Raw genomic sequence first — 27,370 nt, 5'->3', positions numbered from 1 at the left:
GCTCTGACGCAGCGTGACCCATTCAATAAACACAGGTCCTGGGAGAACTCTTTGGACATGCCACTTTTCACCAAATTAAAGTGACTGATCATCCCACAGGTCAGAAGATTAATACGCGTCAAGGAAGGTGAAATCTGACCTGCTGATTTTTCTATCTAATAAAATGGACCATCGTATCTCTCTGCAATATCAGAGCACTGTGGCAGGATTCCGACTATGTGAGGGCACTGCGCACGTGGGGAACGAGCCGGCAGACGACACTCACCTGACCAGCTGGTCGGCGTAGGCCGCCGCGACCTCCTCCTCAGCTCGCCGTTCGTAGTACTTGGACAGGATGGTCTGCGGAAGCACCTTCTCCAGTTCGCTGGTCGGGAACGAGCATGCGCAGCTGCCTTCCATGCAGCTCAGCTCTGACTGCAATGAGAAAGCACACACACACTGAGAAAAAACAAAGTTCAACCAGCAGTGCAGCGGCACGCATTTCCTAATGCGAGGCCAACCAACAGTGCCCAAGTTCCGAGGGACATCAGGTCCTTCGGCCTCACAACACCAAGGCCATCAAGCAACCGTCTCATCCCCAAACAAAACCGTGACGATGATGGAAGTGGACGGGGAAGCGGAGGGGCTTAGCGGAGTGGAGGAGGAAGGACGCAGGCTGTGTCTGGAAGGAGCGGGTATCGCGTCTCAGCCTTCTGGCGAGGATTAGTGTGAAAAGGAGATGGTGCTGAGAAGCAAGTCACCCCCTTCCACATGTCCTGAAGAGCCCCGGCCTGGAATCACAGGGCCAAGAGAGGGTGCAGCCTCCGGCAGGGCTTGGAGGGGACTCTCCGGCACCTTCTTCCTCTGCAGACCCAGCCCCTCGGAAAGGCGCTCACAGCTACCACGCAGGAGCCGTACGGAACCTCCTCAGCACAGAGTCCCGCTGGATTGACACGCAAGCTCTACGTCACAGCAGCTGACAGGCGAGCCAGGCCTGGAGGAAGTCCCACCACCTGCACAGCTTCCCAAGAGCTCCTTACGTGAATGACACAGCCCAGGAACACTTCCAACAGGAAAGACACCAGGCAAAGAAATGGAAAAAAGACCTTAAAAATAACGCCTGAAGTTTATGAGGCATTTACCACGTCTCAGAAAGTAAGTTCATTCAATCTATTATTCCCTCCTCTTCACTTGACAGAGAAAGAAACTGGGGGTCGGGAAATGCCCAAAGACACTGCGGTGGTCAGGGCGCCCAAGGTCCAGTCCACTCAACCTGATTCCAAAGGGAAGATTCCCAAACAATTCTAGACTTTAAAAAGTTGCAAAAAATAGTACCCCGAGGTCCGGCAGCTCAAGTCCTCACCCTGCACGTGCCAGGATCCCATATGGGCACTGGTTCTAATCCCAACAGCCCTTTTCCCATCTAGCTCCCTGCCCGTGGTCTGAGAAAACAGTTGAGGACGGCCCAAAGCCTTGGGACCCTGCACCCAGGTGGGAGACCCAGAAGAGCTCGTGGCTGCTGGCTTTGGACTGGCTCATCTCCAGCCGTTGCGGCCACTTGGGGAGTGAATCAGCGGTCGAAGATCTTCCTCTGTCTCTCCTCTCCTTTGACTTTCCATAAAAATAAATCTTCAAGAAAAATTATTTGAATATTAAATATTATTTGAATATTAAATATTAAATATTTCAAAGGCAGAGTGACAGAGACTCCTACCCAATGTCCATTCCCAAAATGGTCCCAAATGGTGGGTGTGACTCAGGCTGCGGTCAGCGGGCCGGGTGCAGGAGCCATCACCCATGGCCTGGCAGGTGCGCCAGCACGGGAGCTGCACTGGAGGCGCAGCAGCCAGGCCCTTTGACTGGCACCCTCCGACCACGTGCCGGTAGGACACACAGATGTTTCAGGTCTCAGCCCGCCTCCCGACTTGCACAGCCCTTTTTAATTCCTTGATGAGCAGAAAATACAATCAGATTATTTGGCCTTTTGTCTGCTTTTTAGAATATGCTTTGAAACAATTTCAGAGCGGCAAAGTGAGACACACTCTTAACCTTTCCTTTCTGCCTTTTTCCTGTTCCATGTTCTCCCACGTAAACTAGAATTTCTCTTCCCCAAGGAAGGTCCCACAAACTTTTTCCTGCCTGTCGCGGACCTGCTCTGAGAGCCTCCAGAAGGAGATCCCGCCATGCCCACCGGGAAGGCGTGTTGCAGAGGGGTTGGGGAGCAGCCACATCTTAACAGCGCGGTCCACACTTCCTCTGCCCTGGCTGAGCCATAAAGTCTCCCTAATAAACAGAACATGTGGAGAGCTTCAGGACAGCCAGGCATGCCAAGGCTTACAGGAAGCAGAGCAAGAACGGGCCAGGAGGGCAGAGGCACTCCAGAGCCCTCCAGGCACCCCATCGATGCTCTCCAGGACACTGTTGATTCAGACCCTTCAAAATATTGGATCTTGGGCCAGTGTGACTGCTCAGTGGCTAAATCCTTGTGTTGCACAAGCTGGGATCCCATATGGTCGCCAGTCCGTGTCCCAGCTACCCTCCTTCCATCCAACTCCCTGCTTGTGGCCTGAAAAGGCAGTTGAAGATGATCCAAAGCCTTGAGACCCCACACCTAGGTGGGAGACCTGGAAGAAGCTCCTGGCTTCAGACTGGCTCATCTCCAGCCACTGTAGCCACTTGGGGAGTGAATCAGAGGACGGAAGATCTCTCTATAAATGTGCCTTTCCAATACGTACGTACGTACGTGTGTGTGTGTGTGTGTGTGTGTATAAAATCTATCTCAGAGCTTTTGTAACAAACTGGCAACCTGTTTCTCTTAGTTCTTCTAGCCGCTCTAGCAAATTTACTGAGCCTGAGGGATTTGGGAACTGCATTTTGCAGGGTCAGCCAGAAGGGAGCAGTCTGTGGATGGACACTCTTCCAGCAGACAGAGTCAGAACAGAACTGGATTAGAGGATATGCGACAGCCTTCACTGCACCGTGGCTCGGCAGTGTGCTGTTGGGGAGGACGCCCCCCACACGTGGGCACAGAGGCGATGGGTGCTGTGAGTGGACAGAGAAGCAGCTTGCGCTCCTCTTGCACCCTGGGACAACTTCTCAGTATCTCCTGGGGCTCCCACGACCTCAGGCCTCCTAAATCCTTCCTCTGGTTCAGCTGACCTTCACCTCATACTTAGACTGAAACCTGAGCAATCTTAACAAGGTCCCAACAGGCAGCTAAGTGATCAAGTAGGAGTCCCCCTAGGCTAGGTCCATGGTGGTGAAGTAGGAGTCCCCCTAGGCTAGGTCCATGGTGATCAAGTAGGAGTCCCCCTAGGCTAGGTCCATGGTGATCAAGTAGGAGTCCCCCTAGGCTAGGTCCATGGTGATCAAGTAGGAGTCCCCCTAGGCTAGGTCCATGGTGGTGAAGTAGGAGTCCCCCTAGGCTAGGTCCATGGTGGTGAAGTAGGAGTCCCCCTAGGCTAGGTCCATGGTGGTGAAGTAGGAGTCCCCCTAGGCTAGGTCCATGGTGGTGAAGTAGGAGTCCCCCTAGGCTAGGTCCATGGTGGTGAAGTAGGAGTTTCCCCTAGGCTAGGTCCATGGTGGTTAAGTAGAAGTCCCCCTAGGCTAGGTCCATGGTGGTGAAGAATTTCACCATTCCCTGAACAGGAATCTATAGCCTAAAATAACACACTCAAACACACACCCATTCACCTATCAGCAGAGCCCCCCTCCCCATCACCGTGTGCCTCCTAGACTGTTCCCTGTGGATGGAATGTGACCTTACACACAGTTCTCTGTGGGGCTGGGGTGAAAGCCCTGCAGGATAAAACACTCCCACATGGGAGTTCTGGTTCAAGTTCTGAAGCTCCTCAGGCCGAGTTTCTGGTCAAGGTGTTGGGGAAGGTAGCTCAGGATGGCCCAAGGACGTGAACTCCTGCCACTCATGTTGGAGACCATAGAGTTGCAGGCTCTGGGCTTCAGCCTGGCAGTTGTTTGGGATGTAAACCAGTGAAAAACAGAAGATAGCTTTTTTTTTTCCACTCTTCCTCTTTATTTATCACTCTGGCTTTTCAAATAAATGCAACTGAAGGAGAAGCAGAAGTTGCCCCTGTATGAACACATTAGGCAGCTCCTACCTTTCCAGACCCGAAGACTGCCTCCTGGGCGTATCTGATGAGACACTCTTTGCAGAACAAGTGAGCGTCTGCGCACTGGGTCAGCTCCTCGAAGGGAAACTCCCCATAGCAGCAGCGGCACTCGATCAGCTGGCCGTCCTGCGGGTGTGAGACACAAGCACGTGTGAAACGCCCTGCAATCCAGCAGCAGGGAAGGGCTCGCTCACGCATCTCCAAGCTCCGCCGCACACTCCCAGGCAAAACCCACTGACAAGTCTAGCCTGACAATGCAAGTGCGCTATTAACCCACAGCTCAACAGAGTGAGTTCCCACATTCTTTACAATAACTGTGCAGTTACATTTAACAATGGTGCCAGATGCTGGCACGTTATAAAAGGGATAAAGTGCCACAGGAGATGTTGCCCCAAAAAACTTCAAAAGTTGCACTTTTCTTTTAAGACAGCTGTGTGGGGGTCATAACCCAAGCAAGCTTTCTCTTTTTTAAAACTTCACTGTTCAAAGAAAAGTTTTTATTCTATTAATATAGAGAACAGATTTCATATATTTCATAGATGCAATTCTAAGGTATCCATTTTCTCTCTCTGAATCCTTCTCCTTCCCTTTGTTTCTTTAATTTTTGCAAAAACTTTATTTTAATCTACTCTACAATCATGGCCTTAATGCACAGTTTTCATAACATTCAACAGAGGAAACGTGATATTTGTCACCTGGGGGCTTCAGTCAAGCTTCATCTTAAGGGGCTACCGAAGGCCACAAAGCAGCAAAGCTCAAAGAATGTGCCAAGGAACTCGCTTTCTTCATTACCCGTGGTGACTGACGTGGTCGCCACCCTACTCCTGGCTATGCTGGAGAAGAGAGTCGCCACGCAGAAAGCCATCTGGCAGGAAGCTGGGACCCAGGCCTCTTGCTTGTCTGAGTTCTGCACTTCAAAGCAAGATTCCAGCTGGCAGGCTCTAGGTAACGCTCTTGAACAACACACTGCCTAATCCCTGCGACCCCCCTGCAGTCTGGGACTAATAGACCATCCGGGTCCTGTGGCTGACACGCCCAGCTCAGCTCCACCAGAGGTTCTAGCTGAACAGATACTCCATAGAATGCTAGGGAAACATGCTAAGACAGCCTTGGAAAATAACCAAAATAAACAAGTTAGATGAGACTGCAAATTACCTTCTGATACTGTTCTTCATTCATCTGCAGGGCAAGCAGAAAATCTTCATGCTGAGGAATCAAAACAGAGACACAACACATTCAGATACAAACAGTACAGATGACACCAACCAAACACGATAACCCTGTAACCAGTATCATGTTTAGTTCTCTATTCGCCATTTTAAAAAAGCCATGTCGGGATAAATTTCAAATGGATCAAAGAGATAAACTGAAACAACATAGAAGTATGAGACTTTCTCAAATGTGCTTTAAAATGCAGAATGAATAAAGGAAAAGGTTGACATACAAAATATTTCACATGGAACTGGCATTTTTAAAACATGAGCACATGGTACAGCAAACAGTTATTACTACACATTTTGTGCTACCGCCTGATCCACACGACACCATGCCTACTGCGTGTTGGGGCACACCCAGTGAGAGAAAAGCGGAGACAGTGTCTGAGCACTGCACCGACAGATGTGACCCCGCAAGATGGAGGCTCCAGGAACCCACGCTGGAGGCGCTGGTCCGGCAGACACTCACTGACAAGCACTGTACTTACTCTGGTTGACTTGCACTTGAATATACATTCATAAAAAAAAAACAAAAACAAGTAAAATAGATCCTATCACTACTTTGTCTCCACACTGGCATGCTGAGGGAGGTGAAACCTAAGCCCCAGTTGGAACTCTGGTAACACAGCCCTGACTGATGAAGCTCAGGATGCAGTGAGAGGCCCGGACACGGCCTGAGACCGAGCCCATCATCCTACCTCTGCCATCTCTTTGACCTTCTGCTCATAGAACTCCTGCTCCTGCTGCACGGCCGGAAGCAAGGCACGCCGGTCATAGGACCTACAGTGTCGCCGCTTGTTTTCCAGGAAGAACATCCTCTTTTCTATTTTTATGTCACCTGAAAGACACATGATGACACAAGCCATCAGGCAGCCATTTAGGACTGCTGGTCCCCTGCAGCCCGGTCCCCCGGTACTCCCTGCAGTGTGTCCCACTCCTCCCTCTGCATGGGCCATCCTGTGGGAACACTGGACTCCCCACCTACTAGGTTCCCAGGGGCTTTCAGACCTTCTTGGTCCCTCCATACTGTCAGCACTGTCCTCGTCCATCTGTCACAGATCATTACCCATTCTATTGCTGGGGACATCTGGTATAACAGCTTGGGGTTATCAGAACCTGGGCTGCCCACAGTCAGCTGCTGAGGAGTGCGGCAAAGCCGAGTGTACATAAAGGAGTGTAAGTGCTGAACTACGGGATCCGGTTCTCTTTGAGCTTTAGAAAACGATGGCAGCTTCCCAAGTGGCAGCTCGAGTTTGCACCTGCACCATGCACCCGGCAGTGTGAGGTCCAGCCACTCCACGTCCTGACTGCACCATGCACCCGGCAGTGTGAGGTCCAGCCACTCCACGTCCTGACTGCACCATGCACCCGGCAGTGTGAGGTCCAGCCACTCCACGTCCTGACTGCACCATGCACCCGGCAGTGTGAGGTCCAGCCACTCCACGTCCTGGCTGCCCACCACGCACCCGGCAGTGTGAGGTCCAGCCACTCCACGTTCTGACTGCCCCCATCATCAGCAACTGCTATTTTTAACTATTCTGGAAGGTGCGAAGTTGACAGCGTAGTACTTGGCCTCACTGTACTAACAGCTCAAACGCAACAGTTTGAATGGGAGACAAGATACCAGATTTGCACCTGGTCTGCTCAGGTTTGGGATTTTTCTATTCACTTTGTAATTTACACTTTATAGAAACGTATTCCTCTAGACTCAGTCTACGCACAGGTCTGCTCTTGGTGATCTCTTTTAGTTTTAATGATATTTACCACATCTGGTTCCCAATGTATTTTGAATTTTATTCTCCCTTTCTCTTGTTAATTTTTGCTATGGTTTTTTTTTTTAAAAGAATTATTTATTTTATTACAAAGTCAGATATACAGAGAGGAGGAGAGACAGAGAGGAAGATCTTCCATCCGATGTTTCACTCCCCAAGTGAGCCGCAACGGCCGGTACGTGCCGATCCGAAGCTGGGAACCAGGAACCTCTTCCGGGTCTCCCCACATGGGTGCAGGGTCCCGACACCTTGGGCCGTCCTCGACTGCTTTCCCAGTCCACAGGCAGGGAGCTGGATGGGAAGTGGAGCTGCCGGGATTAGAACCGGCGCCCATATGGGATCCTGGGGCGTTCAAGGCGAGGACTTTAGCTGCTAGGCCACGCCGCCGGGCCCAATACCGTGTCTTTCTAAAACCAGAGACTGGTTTTCTGGACAGAAAGTTTTACTTTTCAAAAAACATAGCAGGGCCCGGCAGCGTAGCCGGGCCCAATACCGTGTCTTTCTAAAACCAGAGACTGGTTTTCTGGACAGAAAGTTTTACTTTTCAAAAAACATAGCAGGGCCCGGCAGCGTAGCCTAGCGGCTAAAGTCCTCGCCTTGAACGCCCCAGGATCCCATATGGGCGCCGGTTCTAATCCCGGCAGCTCCACTTCCCAACCAGCTCCCTGCCTGTGGACTGGGAAAGCAGTCGAGGACGGCCCAAGGCTTTGGGACCCTGCACCCATGTGGCAGACCTGGGAGAAGCTCTGGGCTCCTGGCTTCGGATAAGCTCTCGGCTGCATGTGGAGTGAATCAACAGACAGAAGATCTTCCTCTCTGTGTATCTGACTTTCCAGTAAAAATGAAATCTGCACAACAGAGGCACCAGTAGGAGAGCACCCAGGGATGGTCCAGATGCGGCTCTCCCGCTTGCCTCGCAGAGCCAAGCCCACTTCCCTCACCGCCACCACCGCTTTTCTTATCCTTGCCAACGACTGACCTGTTTTCACTTCTGTAACTGTGTCAGGCATCATGAATCAACCACACCACAGCAAATTCTGAGATTAGCTTTACCACTCAGCAGTTTCTGGGGATGTGTCCAGGGCGTTGCACATCCCAGCAGTTGGTTTTTGCTGCTGGACAGGATTCCATGGGGTGAGTGGTGCCAGTTTCACTGTTCACCAGCTGAAGGGCATTTAGCTTTTTCTAACTTTTGGACAATTAAATACAGTTGTTATGACCATATAATTCAGGACTTTTTGCGAACCTAAGTTTTGTTATTCTTGGATAAATGCACAGGAATTCAGCTGCTGGGCTGTCTTGTAGCTATATGCTTGCTTTTTAGAGAGACTGCCTAACTTGACCTGGATGGCTGAAGCTTTTTCATCCTCTCAGCAGCAATGCATGGTGGTTCTTTCTCTGTTCCACACTCTCACTACATCTTGTTTTAGCCGCTCTGTAAGGTGTGTGATGGCACATCTTACCATAGTTTCCACGTGGATTTACTGAATGGCTAGTAATGCCATTCAGTATCTGTTTATTAAATACCACTTTTTTTTTCTTAAAAGATTTGCAAGGCAGACTTAGAGAGAGAGGGAGAGCGGGCCAAAGAGATCTTGATCTGCTAGTTCACTCCTGAAATAGCTACAACATCAGGGCTGGGCCAGTGCCACACAGAAGCCTGTGTGTGCAAAAACTCAATCGGGGAAGGTCTGACATCTTTACTACGTGGAGTCTTCAGGTCCACCGATACAGTTTGCTCTGCAACTTCATGCAGTAAATAACATTCATGGCTTGCCATTACCTTGTTCAAACTTGAAATCTATGTAAGAAAACTGATTCATTTCTTTTCTCTTTTTCCTTTTTCCGCTGGTTTCTGGTGATAGTTCCTGCCATTTTTTAATGGCATCAGAAAAGGCCTAAAAATTGAGAAAAGGAAATGTTACGACAGTCAACAGAGCACAAGAATATGTGAGACAGTCGCAACCGGCAGATTGAGCTGGACATCCCATCTCCCCAGCTGCTCTCTTCACGCCGCCAGGGGGGACACACACACAGGCAGCCTTGCGTCAGAGCCAGAACGTTTATCCACAGATTAAAGGGTGACCGGAAACACAAAGCTGCTCCAGCTGTCCTTGCAGGCACGCAGGGCAAGTTCTGTCCCCTAGGCACAGCTTGCCTGCTGTTTCTCTAGGAAACACTGGTGCTCTTCTCCAACAACCAACCTCCTTTGTCCACTCACTATCCTCTTCGTTGGCACCACTTCACTGTGCCCTGGAATCTAAAATTCTTATGCTAATGAGAGCCCCTTTTCTCCCACACCTTCCACCACCACCGGCTGCCTGCCTTCCATCCTGGGTGCCCGCGAACAGGAAGCTGAGCTTGGATTGCCACCCAAGTGCTGATAATGGATGCCAGCTCCCCTAGCAACGTCCTCCCCGCTGTGCCAAGTGCTGCTTCCCTGGGTAGTACTATGAAGCATGATCGAGCCTGTCTCCTGACTTCCCCTTTGCTGGCCACTTTCTGCTCCATGCTCCTCACTGGTATTCTCACCTGACCTCTCTAGGTATCCCAACCTGGGTCGGGAGACTCACGACTCTCAAAACCTTACCTCTGGGTCACAGAAACCCCCTTTATGCCCGCTCAACAGCCCAGTGAACTATTCTGATGCATTCATTATCAGATGCCCGGCAGGCTCTTGTCAGCATTTTAGCAGTGAGTACATCCCATAATGAGTTCACGCTCCCTCCCTTAGCCAGCCAAAGGCACCGCACCCCCATCAACTCCTGGGTGCACCTGTGATCACGTGCCACGTGCTCAGGGAGGCCCTCCTGAAAGCCCCTGGACCTCTGGGGCTTAGCCATCTGGGCCTCCTAGCCGACCCTTTCCACAGCATCCTGAAGGTTCCCTCTCCACAGGCAGAGTGACCAGCTTACTTACCTGATTCACAACATTTCCTCCACTAGACTGAGTCCCTGGGGCACCAGAACTACGTCCACATTTCAGTGTTCCCCCAGCAACACAGTCAACATTAACTTGGGGAACACATGGTTATAGCTGACACCCGCAACTTGCCAGTATGTAATGCAGTTATCCTAACAGACCCTCTGGTGAAACAGAAAGTGCGTTAGCTGTAGAAGGGAAGACCACGCTCCGTCTGATCTACCCACCCCTTTCTTACGCCTTCTCTGACCACCAGAATGTGGCTTCTTACTTCCTCCTGGTGGAATTCCCACCAGTGATGCTATTCCTTACAAATCCTTGGATATCAACCTTAAAAACACATTTTTTTATAAGCTACAAGGCTACTAAGTTTTGCCCAAGATGAACATTGCAATCTTTGAGTTAGGGTTGTTAAAAAAAACCAGGTAAGGAAGCAGGGCAAATGCTCAACTTTAACTTTAGCAGTGAGGTCATAGAAGAATGGGTCCCACAAAGCAGCAGGCCAGCAGGTGAACCTGGCACTCTTGCCTGCCTGCCTTCCTTCTTTCCAGCCACAGAGGCACAGAGCGGCTCCTGCAGAGAAACCGAAGGGGACAGCACCACCTCATCCAAACATTCTTTCTAGATAGCAGGGAGTCTCGCATGATATGAACATCAATTAGTACTTGTAAGGAAACTCTATCTTTAAAAATGTCTATGGGTGAGGGCCCAGCAGCGTGGCCTAGCGACTAAAGTCCTCACCTTGAACGCGTCGGTTCTAGTCCCGGCAGCTCCACTTCCCATCCAGCTCCCTACTTGTGGACTGGGAAAGCAGTCGAGGACGGCCCAAAGCTTTGGGACTCTGCACCCCTGTGGGAGACCCGGAAGAGGTTCCTGGTTCCCGGCTTCGGATCGGCACAGCACCGGCCGTTGCGGCTCACTTGGGGAGTGAAACATTGGACGGAAGATCTTCCTCTCTGTCTCTCCTCCTCTCTTTACATCTGACTTTGTAATAAAATAAATCTTTAAAAAAAAGAAGAAAGTTCAAAGCAAATGAAGGAACTTCCAGCATCTGCTCGGCCTGCGAAGCTGCCTTTGTGAACTGCTCGGTCTCGCTCTCTGCTCAGCACTTGCAGGGCACCCCTGGTACCCACTCCATCATGTCCCCAGGCAGCAGCTACACCCAGACACTCTGGCACCCACCCTGCCCCCCGACTCAGGGTCCAGCCCCTATACCCTGAGCAAGCTCCTCAGGTCCAGGGCCTAGCGGCTAAAGTCCTCGCCTTGAACACGCCCCGGGATCCCATATGGGCGCCGGTCCTACTCCCAGCAGCTACACTTCCCATGCAGCTCCCTGCTTGTGGCCTGGGAAAGCAGTTGAAGATGGCCCAAAGCCTTTGGACCCTGCACCCGGGTGGGAGACCTGGAAGAAGTTCCTGGTTCCTGGCTTTGGATCGGCACAGCTCCAGCCGTTGAGGTCACTTGGGGAGTGAATCATCGGATAGAAGATCTTTCTGTCTCTCCCCCTCTCTGTTCTATCTGCCTTTCCAATAAAAATAATAATAAAAAATGTCTACGGGTGCCAGTGTCATGGTACAGTGGGTCACACCACCCCTGTCCATACTGACATGCCACTCAGCTTCTGCTCCAGTTTCCTGCTAATGTACCCAGGAAAGCAGCATAAGATGAACCAACCCCTTGGGCCCTGCTACCCTCATGGCAGCTCAGGACAGGATTCTGGGCCCCTCTCTTTCTGGAACAGCCCAAGCCACTGCAGCCATCTGAGGAGTAAACCATCAATTTGTTTTTTTTTTTAAAAAAATAAGTGAATAAAAAAACCCAAATAGATATCTTTTTTAAAGGTCAAGAATAAACTAAAAGAGCCTGAAAAATAATTTTAAAAATATTTATTCAGGACAACGTCATGGCATAGTTAGCTAAGCCTCTGCCTTCAGTGCCACCATCCCATATGGGCAATGGTTCAAGTCTCGGATGCCCCACTTCCAATGCAAGTCATGCTTATGGCCTGGGAAAGCAGCTAAGAATGGCTCAAGTCCTTGGGCCCCTGCACCCATGAGGGAGGCTCAGAAGAAGCTCCCGGCTCCAGATCAGCTCAGTTCTGGCCATTGCAGCCACTTGGGGAGCAAACCAGTAGATGGAAGACGTTTCTCTCTTTGTAACTTTTTCAAGTAAAAACAAAAGACAATCTTAAAATATAAACGATAAAAATTTACACATTTAAAAGTGCTACAGAGATAGGGAGAGAGAAGAGTCCATCACTGGCCAGGACTGGGCCAGGCTGAAGCCAGGAGCCAGGAGCTCCGCACTGGCCAGGACTGGGCCAGGCTGAAGCCAGGAGCCGGGAGCTCCCGAGCATTTCTCCATGTGCTTGGCAGCCAGTACCAGCACTTAGCTCATCATTCTCAGCTGGGACTTCAAGCAGCACTCACATGGGAGGCCAGCGCTGCAGTGTCACAGCGTTGCACCCCCTCCAAAATCCTGCCTTAATAATCACTCCTTCCTTGTGACAGCTGCTAGTCTGTATTCCCTGAAGGCACATGGCTACGTTTTCCTGCCCTTAGCCTTTGTATATATCATTCCTCCGGTTAAAAAAAACAAAACAAAACAAAAAACAAAACTCTCCTTCAAGACTACTTAAGTAACATCTTCATTTCTTTCTCAGTGCTCCCAATAGCTTTCTTCACCTGCTTTTGGAAAACTGCTTCAACCACTCTTACTCCCACTCGCTGACCAAGCCTTGCAAGATGTTCTCTCTGTAAGAAAGCGCTTTCTGTGTGTGTCGGTGCCAACGTCTGCAGAGTCCAGTGCTTTACCTAACACCAACTAGTCAGGAAGCCCAGCTGGAGGCATCCAGGCGCAGCAGACAACAAAAGAAAAAGCATGAGGCCTCCTTCTGGGACAGGGCAGGAGACACCTGTGCCTACACACAGCGCCAGGACAGCTGTCCTCAGGGCAGTCACACACAGGCAAGGGTCCTGATCAGCTGGCCACTTGGTGGGCAGCCTGGCCTGGGAAGCACCTACACTGGCAGGGGTCGCCATGCAGAAAGGCATTCAGACGTGCTGCTGCCTGGGTCCCCCAAATCCCAGAGGAAACTCACCTGAGCCTTCTAGGAACCCCTGCTTTTATCAGATTCAGTCTCCATCCCACTGATGGTATGTGACACTGGTGGGTGGCATTCTGTCACATCCTGTTGGCTCTGGATGGCTCAGGTGAGGCTGGAAGAGGGGAGAGGTGCCCACTTCCTGGACCCCACTGCCACAGCTCACCGCTGGCCTACACTAGATAAACCATCTAACACAAAACAAGACCTGGGACTGCCAAGACAGCCAGGGCCAGGGGAGCTTCCCTCTGCTTCTCTGCCCAGACCCAGGGGGTGGGAGGGTGCAGGCCACGCTCCCAGAACCCCAGAACAGGACGAGCAGCAGTTTCAATACCCTCATTCAAGACCTATCAGCCCACACACCTGGCTTCCCCTCTGCCCCTCTAGGTTCAGGACTAGGAGAGAAAAAGACAGCAACAACAACAAAGCCTTGAAAAGCCAGAGCCGTCTCCCCTAAAGCCAGTGTCCAGTGGACATGTGCCTCCTTTGTGAGCCAGGGCTGTCCTATCGCTGGGTTCTGGAGGAAGATCGTTAGGCTTGCACTTGCTTCCCAGCTTCTTATTTCTATACCAAGCTAAGGAAAGGACCCACGGAGCTTCACCAGTGACCTGGGGATCTCCGATCTCAGGAATGACACCCATGGGTGTGGGCCTCGACCTTGGCATTCAGAGGTGCATGAGGGCCATGGCCTCTGCGAACTCTTGTGCAAACCCTCGTGCACGGGAAAGATAAGCCTGCCCGCTCCAGTCAACCAAGGGAAGACAACAAATACCTCTCCAAAACGCAACAATCCAAAACTTGTCAGCAATGAGGACCATGTAAGCTGGCCTAGCAGGCTGACCAAACCGGTTCTTCTGCATGTGCAGACCCTGGCCCTCCAAGCTGCGCCTAACACTGGTCCAACACGCACAGTGGCTCAGCCTGGCAGGACATGTACTGGCTCCCTGCTCACAGTCTAGCATGACAGCGAAAAATGGTCCTCGTGCCCTGGCCCCCCCACCAATGTGGGAAACTCCACAGAGCTCCTCCTGGCTCCTGGCTTTGACCTGGTCCCGGCCTGGCCACCGCAGCCTTCGGCAGAGTAAATCAGCAGACTGAAGATCTGTCTCTGCCTTTCTCTTTCTGTCCCTTGGACGTTACAAAAAAAAAGACCAACAAAAACAAAACCCTCAAAATGGAAAATTTTCAACCCTGTGGAATAAACAGTAACGCACCAGTATGAAAACCAAAACATATGGCAGAAAAAGAGCAGAATGTTTATCCCACTTACCTTCCTTCATGCTGTGACCCTCCTCCCCTAACCAGAGGCCCAGGCACCAGGACATTCATCCCTGTCACTATGTAAACAACACTGAAACTAAAACAAAAAACTAAACAAACAAACAAACAAAAAACCCAAGACAAGGAAAGGCGCCAGATCCCAGCTCGAGGAAGGCAGGCAGGGGAAAGGCACAGAAATTGCCACGCTGGAGGTGAGGGCAGGTCTTAGGGTGACAGTCACGCAGCGCGTACACAAGTACACACAACCAGGGTTCTAGAAGAGGAAGGCGTGCAGGGAGGACCTGAGGGGTGAACTGAAAGTTCTGACAACACAAAGACCTGTATTTCAGCTGTCAGGTGTGGAAACACTTAGCTACAGTCAAAATTCCAAATTACAACAGTAAGAAACCAATCCAAATGAAAAAAAAAAAAATCTTAACCAGTTAATTTCAATTCCAGGAGTAACACAAAACTGAATGAAACATTATCATACGTACTACTTGCCTTAGCAGTGAACAGTTCAACAGTCATAAACATTAAACTGTGTATACTGGAAGGAGGAGTGTTTCTAGCCCCATCTTTCCAGGGCTCATGAATCAAGCAGAAGTGTTGCTCACTGATACAGACGTGAGTACCACAAGAAACAGAGCTCACAGTTGCCTCGGGAGAGAACACTAGCCTGCCACTGAAAATATTATAACCACTTTGGCACTACTTGATTTTTAAATTCTGGAAAATAATTACTTTGGTAAATACACTATTTTGAGAAGTATTTTTCCTGTGAATATTTTACAGTTTTACTTTCTCCCTCCAGGTTAGAAGCTAGTCATTAAAGACACTTAGTAGTGGCAGTGGCAAGTGGCAGAGTGGGGAAAGCCAGCGCCCACGACTGCAGTGCCCCCTCCACCTTCCTGACGTACAGGATGGCCCAGGCTGACGCCAGGATTCGGCTCCAGGCTCCTGCCTCCTCCTTCCCACAGGCCTGGCTGCTGTGCCCATTTGGACAGCGAACCAGTAAATGCCTCTCTCTTTGACCAAGATTCTAGAACACAGTAACTAGCTAACACCACTATGGGGATGCAGCCAACGAAATGCAGACTACTCAAACCTACAGAAAAAACAACTTTTTGTTTTAAGCAAATAAGCTGCAAATAAATGTAAAATGGAAAGACGAGGGAACCCATTGATTTTAAGAAATTCAAATAACAATTATAATAGGGCCCGGTGTGATAGCCTAAAGTGGTTAAAGTCTTCACCTTGTGCTGGGCCTGAGCATTCATCTTTTAAGGAAAGTCACTGAAGTTAGTTTTGATGGAAAAAAATTATGTGCTTGCAATTTGCTTCAAAACTGGCAGGGAGGCCCGGCGGCGTGGCCTAGCGGCTAAAGTCTTCACCTTGAACTCTGGGATCCCATGTGGGCGCCGGTTCTAATCTCGACAGCCCTGCTTCCCATCCAGCTCCCTGCCTGTGGTCTGGGAAAGTAGTGGAGGACGGCCCAATGCTTTAGGACACTGCACCTGCGTGGGAGACAGAAAGAAGTTCCAGGCTCCTGACTTCAGATTGGCTCAGCTCCGGCCGTTGCAGTCACTTGGGGAGTGAATTATCGAATGGAAGATCTTCCTCTCTGTCTCTCCTCCTCTCTGTATATCTGACTTTCCAATAAATAAATAAATAAATAAATCTTTAAAAAACAAAACTGGGAGGAAAAAAATGGGCAAAGACAGAAATGAAACAAGACTGAGCATGAGCTGGCCTTTACCAAAGCCGAGCGATGGGTAAACTGGCTGTTCACAACACAATCTACCCCTTATCGAGCTATCTGTCAAGATTTTTTACTTGACTTGAAAAGAGACAGAGATCTTCCATCTGCTGGCTCACTCCCTAAGTGGCTACATCGGCCAAAGCTGGGCTAGCCTGAAGCTGGGAGCCAGGAACTTCTCCCACATGGGTGTAAGGACCCAAGGATTTATGCCATCCCCTGCTGCTTTTCCCAGGCCATAAGCAGAGAGTTGAACTGGGAAGTAGAGTGGTCAGGACACGAACCGGCGCCTCTATGGGATGCCAGTGGCGCCAGGAGAAGGATTAACGTGTTAAAACACCATGGCAGCCCCAACCCTTACATGTTTACAAGTAGGGCGGAGTGGGGGAATGGGGAAACTCCAGATACGCATCACTCATTCTCTACAGTAAACACGACTTCCCCCGAGCAATCATGTTTACCGGTGGTTAAAAAAAAAACTATACTATTCATATAATCGAGAAATCTGTGAGGCTGTGTACCACGCCCTGGTCTACACCAACAGTCACCTTCCAGAAGACGTAACTCTGGCACTTCCTGCAGATCACAAGCAGAAGCTCCAAGTCCCAACTGGGTGCAAGATTTAGTTTTTACCACAGAGGACTTCCTCTTAAACACTTTCCTTTAATTACAACAGCTCTATCCACCCCATTTCAAAACCCATGTAAATTCCCAAACTCCCCAACAAAACAAACAAGAGTTTAACACCAGAGGCAACAGAAACAGCAAGTGAGGCATAAACACACAAGGACAAAGGAGGAATTTTTCCAGAGTGTTTCAAAGATCACCTAAATAAAGCCACTTAAGATGCAGCTTCCTCAGAGCTGCCTCCCAAACAGGGAAGGCTAACAGAAAAGCTGCCAGAGAGCCCCAGACGCAAGCATCCATCGAGTCAGTGAGCAGTGGGAGGACCGCTCCTCTGGGGCTGGCCAGTGTTTGCTCTTTTTTGCAGGTGGGGGTTGGGAGGGAACAAACACGGCTGGTGCAGTTTATGCCACTGGACCCAGGATGGGCCCAAAGGCATGAGACCACAGGAGTCCTTTCCCCTGCAGCCCCTCCCCAGGAAAGGGGCTGAGCAAGCAGAGGGACAGCCCCTCAACCCTGCAGTCAATCTGGGGGCCGCGAACTGCCCAGCTGTTTCCTGTTACACAGCACTGGGAGTGAAGACTCAGGGACGGCAGTGATGGCTCCCTTCAGAGGGATTTTACCCAACATTAACCTGCAATTAGGACTGACCAACCCAAGCCATTGCTGCAATAAGTTCAGGCTTACTGGTCTTTTGGTTAGTATTTGCTGAGAATCACAGAACTCTAGCAGCAGTCAGGGTCAGCGGTAGCAAGGGGGACCAAGGAGTCCATCAGGGCTTACTCCAGCGACCCGCCTGCAGCCCTGGGCAGGTACCTCACTAAATGAGCACCTCCACATCACCTCAGTAAGCAGGACCCACAAATTTTTGAGTGGAGGCCCTACCACGGTACCTTACCAGGCCCTAGCAGGGAAAACACTTGTCCTTCACTCTTCTGAGGCAAACCACCAGCCCTGGCCACTGCTGTGTTTCTGGGTCCAGGGAACTTGTCAACAGGGCCACTGGGGGATGTCTACACGGCCCATCAGCCAGGTGCTACGGAGCAGGACTGCACTGCGTCTGTTCTCTCATCATCCTACTCCATGGTAGCCACTGCCCTCCATGTCTTACAGTCTGACCAAAAGGGATGGGGCAGGGACAGGGATACTACCCTTCTATCTGCCGTTCACTCCCCAAATGACAGGCAAGGGCAAGGGCTGGGTCTGGTACAGGTCAGACACGGAGCCTGGAGCTCAGTGCAGGTCTCCTACACAGACCACAGGGACCACACACTGAGGCCATCTTCTGCTGCTTTTCTGGACATGTCAGCAGGGAGCTGGATCAGAGCTGGAGCTTCAAAACAAGATGCTGTACTGCAGGCAGCACCTCAGCCTGTCGTGCCACAATGCTGGTCCCTATCATTTCTTTGCAGTACTTCCTAATCAGCAAGCACTTCTGTCTACCAAACTCCACCCTGACATTTTAGCTCTTTGCCATCATAAGCTACATTAATTTCCAGAAGCCGAGTCCTTCATTCTGTGATCACAGGATCCCACTCCCAAGGAAAGTGAAGCTGAGCACCTTGCGGGTGATTGCATAGTGTCCCTTGAGCTCGTGCAGGGCCCACTTGATGTCCTGACTGCTGAGCATCTTGAAGTCGGCCATCAGCAGGTCGGCAGCTTGGATGAAGCAGCGCTGGTCAAGAGGAGCCAATTTGGAATAGTCAAAAAAGTCTACTTTAGGGAGCTGAAATGGCAGAAGCACACAAGGATTAGAAGGCAGACAACGCATTCCCCCTGAACGGGGAGGAATCACTGTGAGACATAGATCACCAAAGAACCATCTCGTTTGTTCTTGCAATTGCCCAGTTTGAAGTTATCTAGCCCCAACATGTAAGAAGAGAGGCTCAGGGGCTCAACAATCTGCCTGTAGACTGAACATTTGCAATTCTAAAATCTAACAAATGTGTAAGGGTATGTGGGGACTTGAACTCCATTTCTCAGGGATTTGGCTGAACAGTTCTATACATTGTATGCCACAAACATACACTCCAAGCGACGATATACATGACGAAGATTGCACAGGGAGGGGTATTTTAGTGTTACAATTAACTTGCAAATACACTAACAAAAAGAACACAAAAAACATGGTGCTGATCCAAAGAACAGAGAAAAGACATAAAATAAAGTGTAATCCGTAAAATGTTCATCTTACAGCCACACTGGTGGAAGGTATATAGGTGGCTGATGTAAAACACATCAACTTCTCTGTGTGCTACAAAACTTTCATCATGAAATGACTAAAGAAACCTAAGAAACTACAACGATAAAGAATTTCAGCCAATCTGTTTCATTTTAGGAACTTGCTTCAGCAATATGCAATAAAAATATGAAATTGTAAAATTAATTATTTGTGGAAGAACAGTACCATCACAAAGGATAGAAGTTAAACAAATACACAGTTCAAACTGGCTTGAATTTGATCTCAATGAGGCACGATTTATCCTGAAACCCTGGTTTCCACCAGCAGTCTTCACCAGTGTGTCTGTCGAGGCAATGATGAACAGCAGAGGGCTTCCAGAAACAGCAACACAGAAAACAACACTTGCCTTTGTCTCATCTGGGCTGGCAAGCAGGCTGCTGCTGGGGTTCACAATGACTCGATCTTCTCTCTTTGGATAATCTGGATTTTCCAGAAGAAAATTGCAAAGTCTGCAAACACAGATGATGTTACTCCCACACTGGCTCCACATCTCCCACCTGCCCACTGATACAAATGTAGTGTTTGAAAAGGACTACAAAAAATTAAGATGTCTGCAGAAAACTAAATCAACAAATGAGGAATTATATTGCACTTCTATTAAAATCAGTTTAAGAAGCAATAAACATGCCGGTTCATACGAACACCTCTGAAGTTTGTGTACTAGCTGGTTGTGATATAATCAAGTCACTGAAATTCCGAACACACCTCACAAACTGAAGACTAACAAACAATAAGCAACAAAAAGTGTATGTTTGCACTTAAAAATAATTTGCAAAGACAGTAACTACAAGAAACTTTGTGGTAATTCATTACCTCTATGATACTAAATGTTTATGAGCCATTAATTATGTCAAGTTCATTTAGCTACTTTCAAGGCCAATGAAGACACTATTTCCTTAGAAAGACTCTACTCGGGCCCGGTGGCGTGGCCTAGCGGCTAAAGTCCTCGTCTTGAGAGCCCCGGGATCCCATATGGGCGCCGGTTCTAATCCCGGCAGCTCCACTTCCCATCCAGCTCCCTGCTTGTGGCCTGGGAAAGCAGTTGAGGACAGCCCAAAGCTTTGGGACACTGCACCCGTGTAGGAGACCCGGAAGAGGTTCCAGGTTCCCGGCGTCAGATAAGCGCAGCACCGGCAGTTGCGGCTCACTTGGGGAGCGAATCATCAGATGGAAGATCTTCCTCTCTGTCTCTCCTCCTCTCTGTATATCCGGCTTTCCAATAAAAATGAATAAATCTTAAAAAAAAAAAAAAAAGACTCATTACACACACGCACACTACTGTCTTTTTGTAATTTTTTAAAAGATTTTTTAATTGGAAAAGTAGATTACACATTACACACTACTGTCTTTTTGTAATTTTTTAAAAGATTTTTTAATTGGAAAAGTAGATTTGCAGAGAGGAGAGACAGGGACAAATCTTCCATCCACTGGTTTACTCCCCAAGTGACCGCAACAGGTGGAGCTGAGCTGATCTGAAGCCAGGCCTCAGAAGTTTCTTCTGGGTCTCCCACTCAGGTGCAGGATCCCAAGGCTTTGGGCCGTCCTCGACTGCTTTCCTAGGCCACAAGCAGGGAGCTGGAAGGGAAGTGGGGCAGCCAGGACACACAACCCAGGAGGATGCAAGGCAAGGATTTAGCCACTAGACTATAGCGCCTGGCCCTCTCTCTGTAATTATTATACAGGGTAAGACACACAAACTGACACATTACTACCCAGGCCACGTGAATGGTAAGCCACCAGGCTCTTCACTCTGGGGTACGGCTTGACAGAGAAATGCTCTCACCTGCAACCGTGGATGTTAATTTAATTCCAGAACTTTCTTGGGAGCTGAGTGACACTCAGTGGCACAGACAACCATTCTCCAGGAACAGGCTGGGCACCTGCACTAGCATCTGCACATGGGCCGAAAGTGGGGAAGCCTGGCAGATTCACCTCTGACCACTGGTTCCTATTACCTCATGCTTTATCTCACCTGTCATTTACTTTTTGTTCTTTTAAAGATTTATTTTTATTGGAAACGCAGATCAGATTTACAGAGAGAAAGAGAGACAAAGAGAAAGATCTTCTATTCACTGGTTTGCTTCCCAGATGACTGCAACAGTCAGAGTTAACTGATCTGAATGAAGCCAGGATCTTTCTCCAGGTCTCCTACATTGGTGCAGGGTCCCAAAGCTTTGGGCCATTCTCCACTGCTTTTCCAGGCCATGAGCAGGGAGCTGGATGGGAAGAAAAGCAGCCAGGAAATGAACTGGCTCCCATGCGCGAACCTGGCACTTGCAAGGGGAGGATTTAGTCACTGAGTCAGCCTGCTGGCATGCTGTGAGTGCCAGCTTGAGCCCTGTCCTCTCTGCCACCGATCCAGCTCTCTGCTCACACACCTGGGAAGACAGCGGAGGACGGCCCAAGTGCTTGGGCCCCTGCCATGTGGGAGACCCAGATGGAGTTCTGGGACCCTGCCTTCAGCCTGGGAAATCCCAGCTCTTGTGGCCATTTAGGGAGCCAACCAGAGGAGGTAAGGTATCTGTCTCTACAACTCCGCATTTCAAATGAATGTACCCATCTGCTTCTTCCAAAAAACAAACAGCAAACATTCCTGACGGAGATGTGGAGGCGTCCCCTGTCATTTGCCTGTTCAAGTCGTAGCTCTTCTGCTTCTAGTCAAGCCTCCTGCTAATGTGCCTGAAGAGCAGCAGACGGCCAAGCACCAAGAGTTCCTGCTACTCATGCAGGAGCCCTACACGGAACCTCAAAGCTCAGCCTGCTAAAATCAACTCGGCTTTCACTGCGGTCTACATAAGCCACGTTCACCTTCGCTGAGGAACTAACACTATCCCAGGAGCCCAGGGCTGACAGGGAGGAAAGCAGTGTCAGGCAGACCAGACACAAGTACAACTATGGGCAGCCCCTGGCCTTCGGCTTTCACAGGAACCTTTATGTGCTTAAAGACCAATGTTTACTCTGGAATAACACAACAGGACAACAAGCCCATAAAAATTAGAACATGTGTAAGACTTAGGTGGTAAGGCAGAACTAAACCTGAATCTACCAGTTTGATTATAAAATTTGCCAAAAATTAATTCTGAATCTTAAAAAACAATCATTCTCTTTGCATATTCTTTTCTCAATCATTCATTTAAAAGGCAGAGTGCGTCCATTTACTGGCTTACTCCCCAAACGGCTGCCAGCTGCAAAGGCTACACACGAGCCTGCAGCTTCTCAGTCTGGACGAGGGAACAGGAATCCCAGCACCCGGGTCATCGGCTGCTGCTCTAGCAGCCTATGAACAGGGAGCTGGATCAGAACCACAGCGCCCAAGTCTTTAATAATTTTTTATTTTAAAATTTTTATTGGAAATGCAGATATACAGAGAGGAGGAGAGACAGAGAGGAAGATCCTCCGGTCGTCTGATGATTCACTCCCCAGGTATCCGGTGGCCGGTGCTGCGCCGATCCAGGGCCAGGAGCCAGGAACACGGGTGCAGGGTCCCAAAGCCTTGGGCCGTCCTCGACTGCTTTCCCAGGCCACAAGCAGGGAGCTGGATGGGAAGTGGAGCTGCTGGGATTAGAACTGGCGCCTATATGGGATCCTGGCGCGTCCAAGGCGAGGACTTTAACCACTACACTATTGCGCCCGGCCCAGAGCACCCAAGTCTTGAACCAGCACCCATAAGATGCCAGCATAGCAGACAGCACACCAACATATTTGCCACACTTCTGAACCCCCTGACAATCTTTTAATAGGATGCTGATTTGTAGGAGAAGCAAACAAGTATATTACATTTCTATGACGTTAGTTTCTACCACAAATTTTTCAAATATTCCAACTTGGTATTTCTCATTTGAATCACTGTTCTTTAATTAAATGTACAAGCACCTCATTTCACAAACAGAAAAACATTAAAAAAAAAAAAAGAAGAAAAAGGGGTTCAATGAGAAGCAATTAACTCACTTTCACATTAGAGGGTAATATAATGAGTTAACAAATAATGTAACATGCTACACAGCCAATTACCAAGGAAATGCAACTTAAATATCAGGCCTACTTAGCAACAGCAAAAAGTAACGCCTGGGCTCGGAACAATGGTCTGGTGGCTGAATCCTCGCCTGGCGAGCACCAGGATCCCACATGGGCACCAGTTCGTGTCCCAGTTGCTCCACTTCCCATCCAGCTCCCTGCTTGTGGCCTGGGAAAACAGTCGAGGACAGCCCAAAGCCTTGGGACTCTGCACCTGCATGGGAGACCCGGAAGAGCTCCTGGCTCCTGGCTTTGGATTGGCACAGCACCAGCCGTTGTGGTCCCTTGGGAATGAATCATCGGACAGAAGATCTTCCTCTCTGTCTCTCCTCCTCTCTATATATCCAACTTTGCAATAAAAATAAATAAATCTTTAAAAAAAGTATAGTTGTCTTTAATTATGCTGTTATTTAAAACTGTTTTAAAAAATAAAGTTCAATGATTCTCAAATCTACAGTTGTTCCAATGTTGATTAGACAGCCCAAAATAAAACATTTTACTTTTTAAATTTTTTTAAATTTTATTTTTACTTTTTTAAAGATTTGTTTTATTTATCAGTGGAACCAGGGACAAACAGTAGACACACACAGTGTGGCCCTGCAGGGAAGGCCATGGCTACCAAGAAGGGGAAGTGTTCCAGCTAAGCAGAGTAGGAGGCTCAAGAGCAAACGTGCAATGTTCTGGGGTGTTTCAGGTATTACTGAGAACTGTCTGGAAGGCTCAAGAACAATCCAAGGCACCTTTAGAGGCATTCTTCCTAAGTCAGAACAGGGGGCCCCTGGGGAGGTCTGGGTGGGGTCTCCCCCACTACCAAGCTTTGCCTTCTTCCTCTTGTCAAGCAGGGGGGATTTGTGGGGGTTCAGACAGAACACCTGGCAGCCCTGCGCTGGCTCCCTCACTTACCTTTCTTGTTTCCTGATCTTCTAAAATGTATCAAACAGGCAGCCACTGGCTTACCCCCGGCCTTCTGGTCCGACTGATCCACATCTCCAGGAGGGTGGGAGGCATTCAGCTAGACTGGAGACCGAGAGCTGAGCACGGCACACATAGGAAAAGACATCTACCTCTCCTAATCCTAAAAGTCTCTAACAGGCGCTAACTTTTCCTTAATAAAGTGAGAAAGGAGTGTGGGCCTTTTGTCTCAGTGTTGGGATGTGCACATCCTACACCAGAGGACTTGGATTCAACCCCACTCCAGCTACTGACTGCCCCCACTCACAACAACAACAGGCCCCACCTGCCGCAAGCACCTGGGGAGCCAACAGACAACAATCTCCAACCAAATTTAAAAATTCTTTAACACTGCTAAAATGGTAAATTTCAAAATATCTTTTTATCACCAAAAAAAGAGATATGGTATCTACTTACACATTCAAATCATAATAATTCTTCAAATGAATTATTTCTTCAATATATCCATTTGCTACATCTGGAAATCTTGCTTCCTGCAAAAAATCACAACATGATTTATTTATATTTCATTCAGTATGGCTTCAAAAGGCAAACTAAGATGGGAAGGAGGATACGAGCTAACAATTAGGATAGTCTAGAAAGCTTCAAGGGTTTTTTGGGTCTCTGCCCCATTTCATATTTCTAATCTTTCTTCTTCATTTTAATGGAGAGAGTGAACAATGTTCCACCTACCAGTTCCCTCCCCAGATAATCACATACAGGAATAGGCAAGTGAAAGCCAGGAGCCAGGAGTTTAGTCCAGGTCTCCCATGTGTGAGGCAGGTGTGAGATCTTGATCTAGGAGGCCAGGCAGGGCCAACCTGCAGCACCCACCAGCACGTGCAGAGGCAGGTCTGACATCTAGGGCTGCAAGCACGTCTGGTATGGGAACTCTGGGGACTCCCCTATGGGCTCCGACTACCACTGCTGAGTGCAAAAGCCAGGCCAAGACGACAGCACCCATCAGCTTGCATGTGGGCTGCATCTGGGAGCAGGCCAAACTGGGCAAGGCCCCAGCATCCACTAGCACCTGCAGGATCAACTGAGAGCTGGGTCTGTGCGTGGGTCAGGCTAGGCCACATTACCTGCTGGTGAGTGCCAGGACTGAGGACCAGTCACATCAGCCTGGGCAGCAGTACCCGCTGGCACACATGATACATTGCCGGGAGTGGGCCTGACAGGAGAACTTGAACTCTCCTACCAAGCCACACCACCAGCTGGTAAGCGTCAAGAGCTGGGGATATGAGCAGGCCACGCTGGCCAGGGTCGGTGCACTTTACATACCAGGAAGAATGAGACAAAACGGGGTGCAGGCAAGGCTGGGTTGGACCACAAGATTCATCAGTTCACGTGAGTGCTGGGGCTGGGAGTTGGCCAGGCTGGGCGAGGCTGTAGCAGAGGCTCGCATGCACAAAAACCAGGGCTGGAGGCATGCCTGACTGGGCTTATTAGGGATTTCCCCAAGTAGGTCACAGTACCTACTGGTACGCCTGAGGATGTGGTCTGTGGCAGGCTGGCTGGGCTGGCCCACAGCACTTGTCAGTTTTCATTAAATATGGGGCTGGCAACTGGACCTCTGGACTCAAAACTCCAAACACAGGGCAAATCACAGGATCTGTGGTCTGAGTGCATGTGTCCCAGCTGCTGAAGCCTGTGCAGTGGATGGCATGGCCAGATGCACGTGGGGAACATGACAGATCACTGTGGCCTACAGAGGTTGTCCAGTACCATGGAGGGCAGAAAGAGTTGGGACAGTTCTCCCAGCAAAGCTTTGACAGCAAGTATCTGGGCAAATGGAAACACTCAGGTGGACTGTGGACCTTGGAAGGATCTCTTCAACCTTGGAGCAACAAAATCAAAAGCAAAAACTGCTTAAGCAATAGCCATGAGACATGCTCCACATCAGGCATCCTAGGATGACACAGCATGGCTGTCCGCCACCCCAGGAACTGATGCGCTCAGGCTGCTAGGAGCAGTCCTCTCCAATCTCTCTCTCAGACACAGCAAGAAAAAAAATTGTTAACAACTGTCATCTACTTCCTCCCAATTCCTCGACCTTTTCCACCGCAGTCAGTGGTCAACATGGGCATGCATCCTTCTCAACTATGTAAACATCATCAAAGATTAAGTAAATTTATTATTTTGAAAAAAGAGAGAGAGATGGGGCTGTGGAAGAACTAACCAGGCAGGTGTATCCCCCGGTATGTGTGCCGGCTGGTGCAGGTGATGGGCCAAGCCCGACCCTGCACTGGCTGGCACACACGAATCAAATCTGAGGTCATCCCAGCTGAGGTTTCCTGGGAGACCCCCCAGCTAGACTGCTGGCTAGAGGGAAAACCACAGGATACGTGGTCTGTGCTTGGAGTGCATGTACAGGACCGGGCCTCCTCAGTTGCTGATGCCTGTACAATGGACAGCATGCCCAGACGCACATCGGGACACGACACCAGCTCTTCTAAGCAAGCATGGCTTGTTGAAGGCCTCATCAGAGGATGGAAAGCAGAAACGGCTGGACGGTTCTCTGGGTCAAGCTCTGCAACTCACTGCTGATCTATAGATGCACTAAGGTAGACTTTCTCAACCAACAGACCTGGGGAAGATTTTTCTCAACCCTGCAGCAATGAAACCAGTAAGTTTTCAGAACTATCAAAAGCACTCCACCCGCAACGATGAACTTATCAACGTTTATGACTAACTATGCTGTTGTAAGGATATGAGAGAACTCACTGTGTGTATGTGGCGGGGGAGATTTGGGTTGGGGATAGGAGAAATCCCAGCGCCCATGGAACTGCATCATAAAATGACAGTGATAATTTAAAAAAATGAAAACCAGAAAAAAGCACTCCAGTAATAACCTGTAATACTAAGAGACGCACATCGGGGTCTCTTAAGCGTCACCAAGTGACCGCCTCTCATCCTTGTTTGACACCGAGAAGTAGCCCCTTCCACCTCCCTGCTACAGACACAAGAGGGGAAAAAAAAAAACCACCTGAAATTTTTGTCCCACCCACTTTCCTCCATACCTGACCTTCCCCACCCTCGTCAGACACCCACATGGGCATGCCTCTCTCAACTATGTAAACAATACTGAAAAGAAAATTTTAAAAATTAAAAAAAAAAAAAAAAAAGAAAGAAACCTGGGTGAGGTGGGGCTGATACTTATTCAAAGGTACAAACAGTATCTGGCCTTAAAGCATGCATTATTCTTCTCAATGCTAACAGAACCTTGGTGATGTGGGAAGGTTTTTGCTTTGGCCTTTCCAACAGGAAAGCTATTAGCCCCAGGGTTCCTACTGAGGTTAAATGTGAATGCTGTTGGCCCACTGTGATGGCTCACTGGCTAAATCCTCGCTCCACGCACAAGGAACCCATAAGGGCACTGGTTTGTGTCCCAGCAGCT

The 27,370-nt window shown here is 49.3% G+C and overlaps 1 protein-coding gene across 1 annotated transcript in view; it reads right to left on the bottom strand.

The window, feature by feature from the left end:
- The window catches only part of RNF216 (ring finger protein 216), a 105,389-nt gene that overhangs the window by 67,449 nt on the left and 10,570 nt on the right, over positions 1-27,370 (bottom strand). Inside the window, exons 4-11 of the mRNA XM_004598114.3 lie at positions 24,388-24,464; positions 19,352-19,454; positions 18,325-18,489; positions 8,879-8,993; positions 6,022-6,161; positions 5,265-5,315; positions 4,098-4,235; positions 266-414 (exon numbers count right to left, since the gene is read on the bottom strand). Of these exons, the coding sequence (XP_004598171.2) occupies positions 266-414; positions 4,098-4,235; positions 5,265-5,315; positions 6,022-6,161; positions 8,879-8,993; positions 18,325-18,489; positions 19,352-19,454; positions 24,388-24,464 (938 nt within the window). The remainder of the gene's footprint in view (positions 1-265; positions 415-4,097; positions 4,236-5,264; positions 5,316-6,021; positions 6,162-8,878; positions 8,994-18,324; positions 18,490-19,351; positions 19,455-24,387; positions 24,465-27,370) is intronic.

This window comes from Ochotona princeps, chromosome 24 (genome assembly GCF_030435755.1).
Source record: "Ochotona princeps isolate mOchPri1 chromosome 24, mOchPri1.hap1, whole genome shotgun sequence".
NCBI lineage: Eukaryota > Metazoa > Chordata > Mammalia > Lagomorpha > Ochotonidae > Ochotona > Ochotona princeps.
This window is presented reverse-complemented; position numbering and strand designations above follow the sequence as displayed.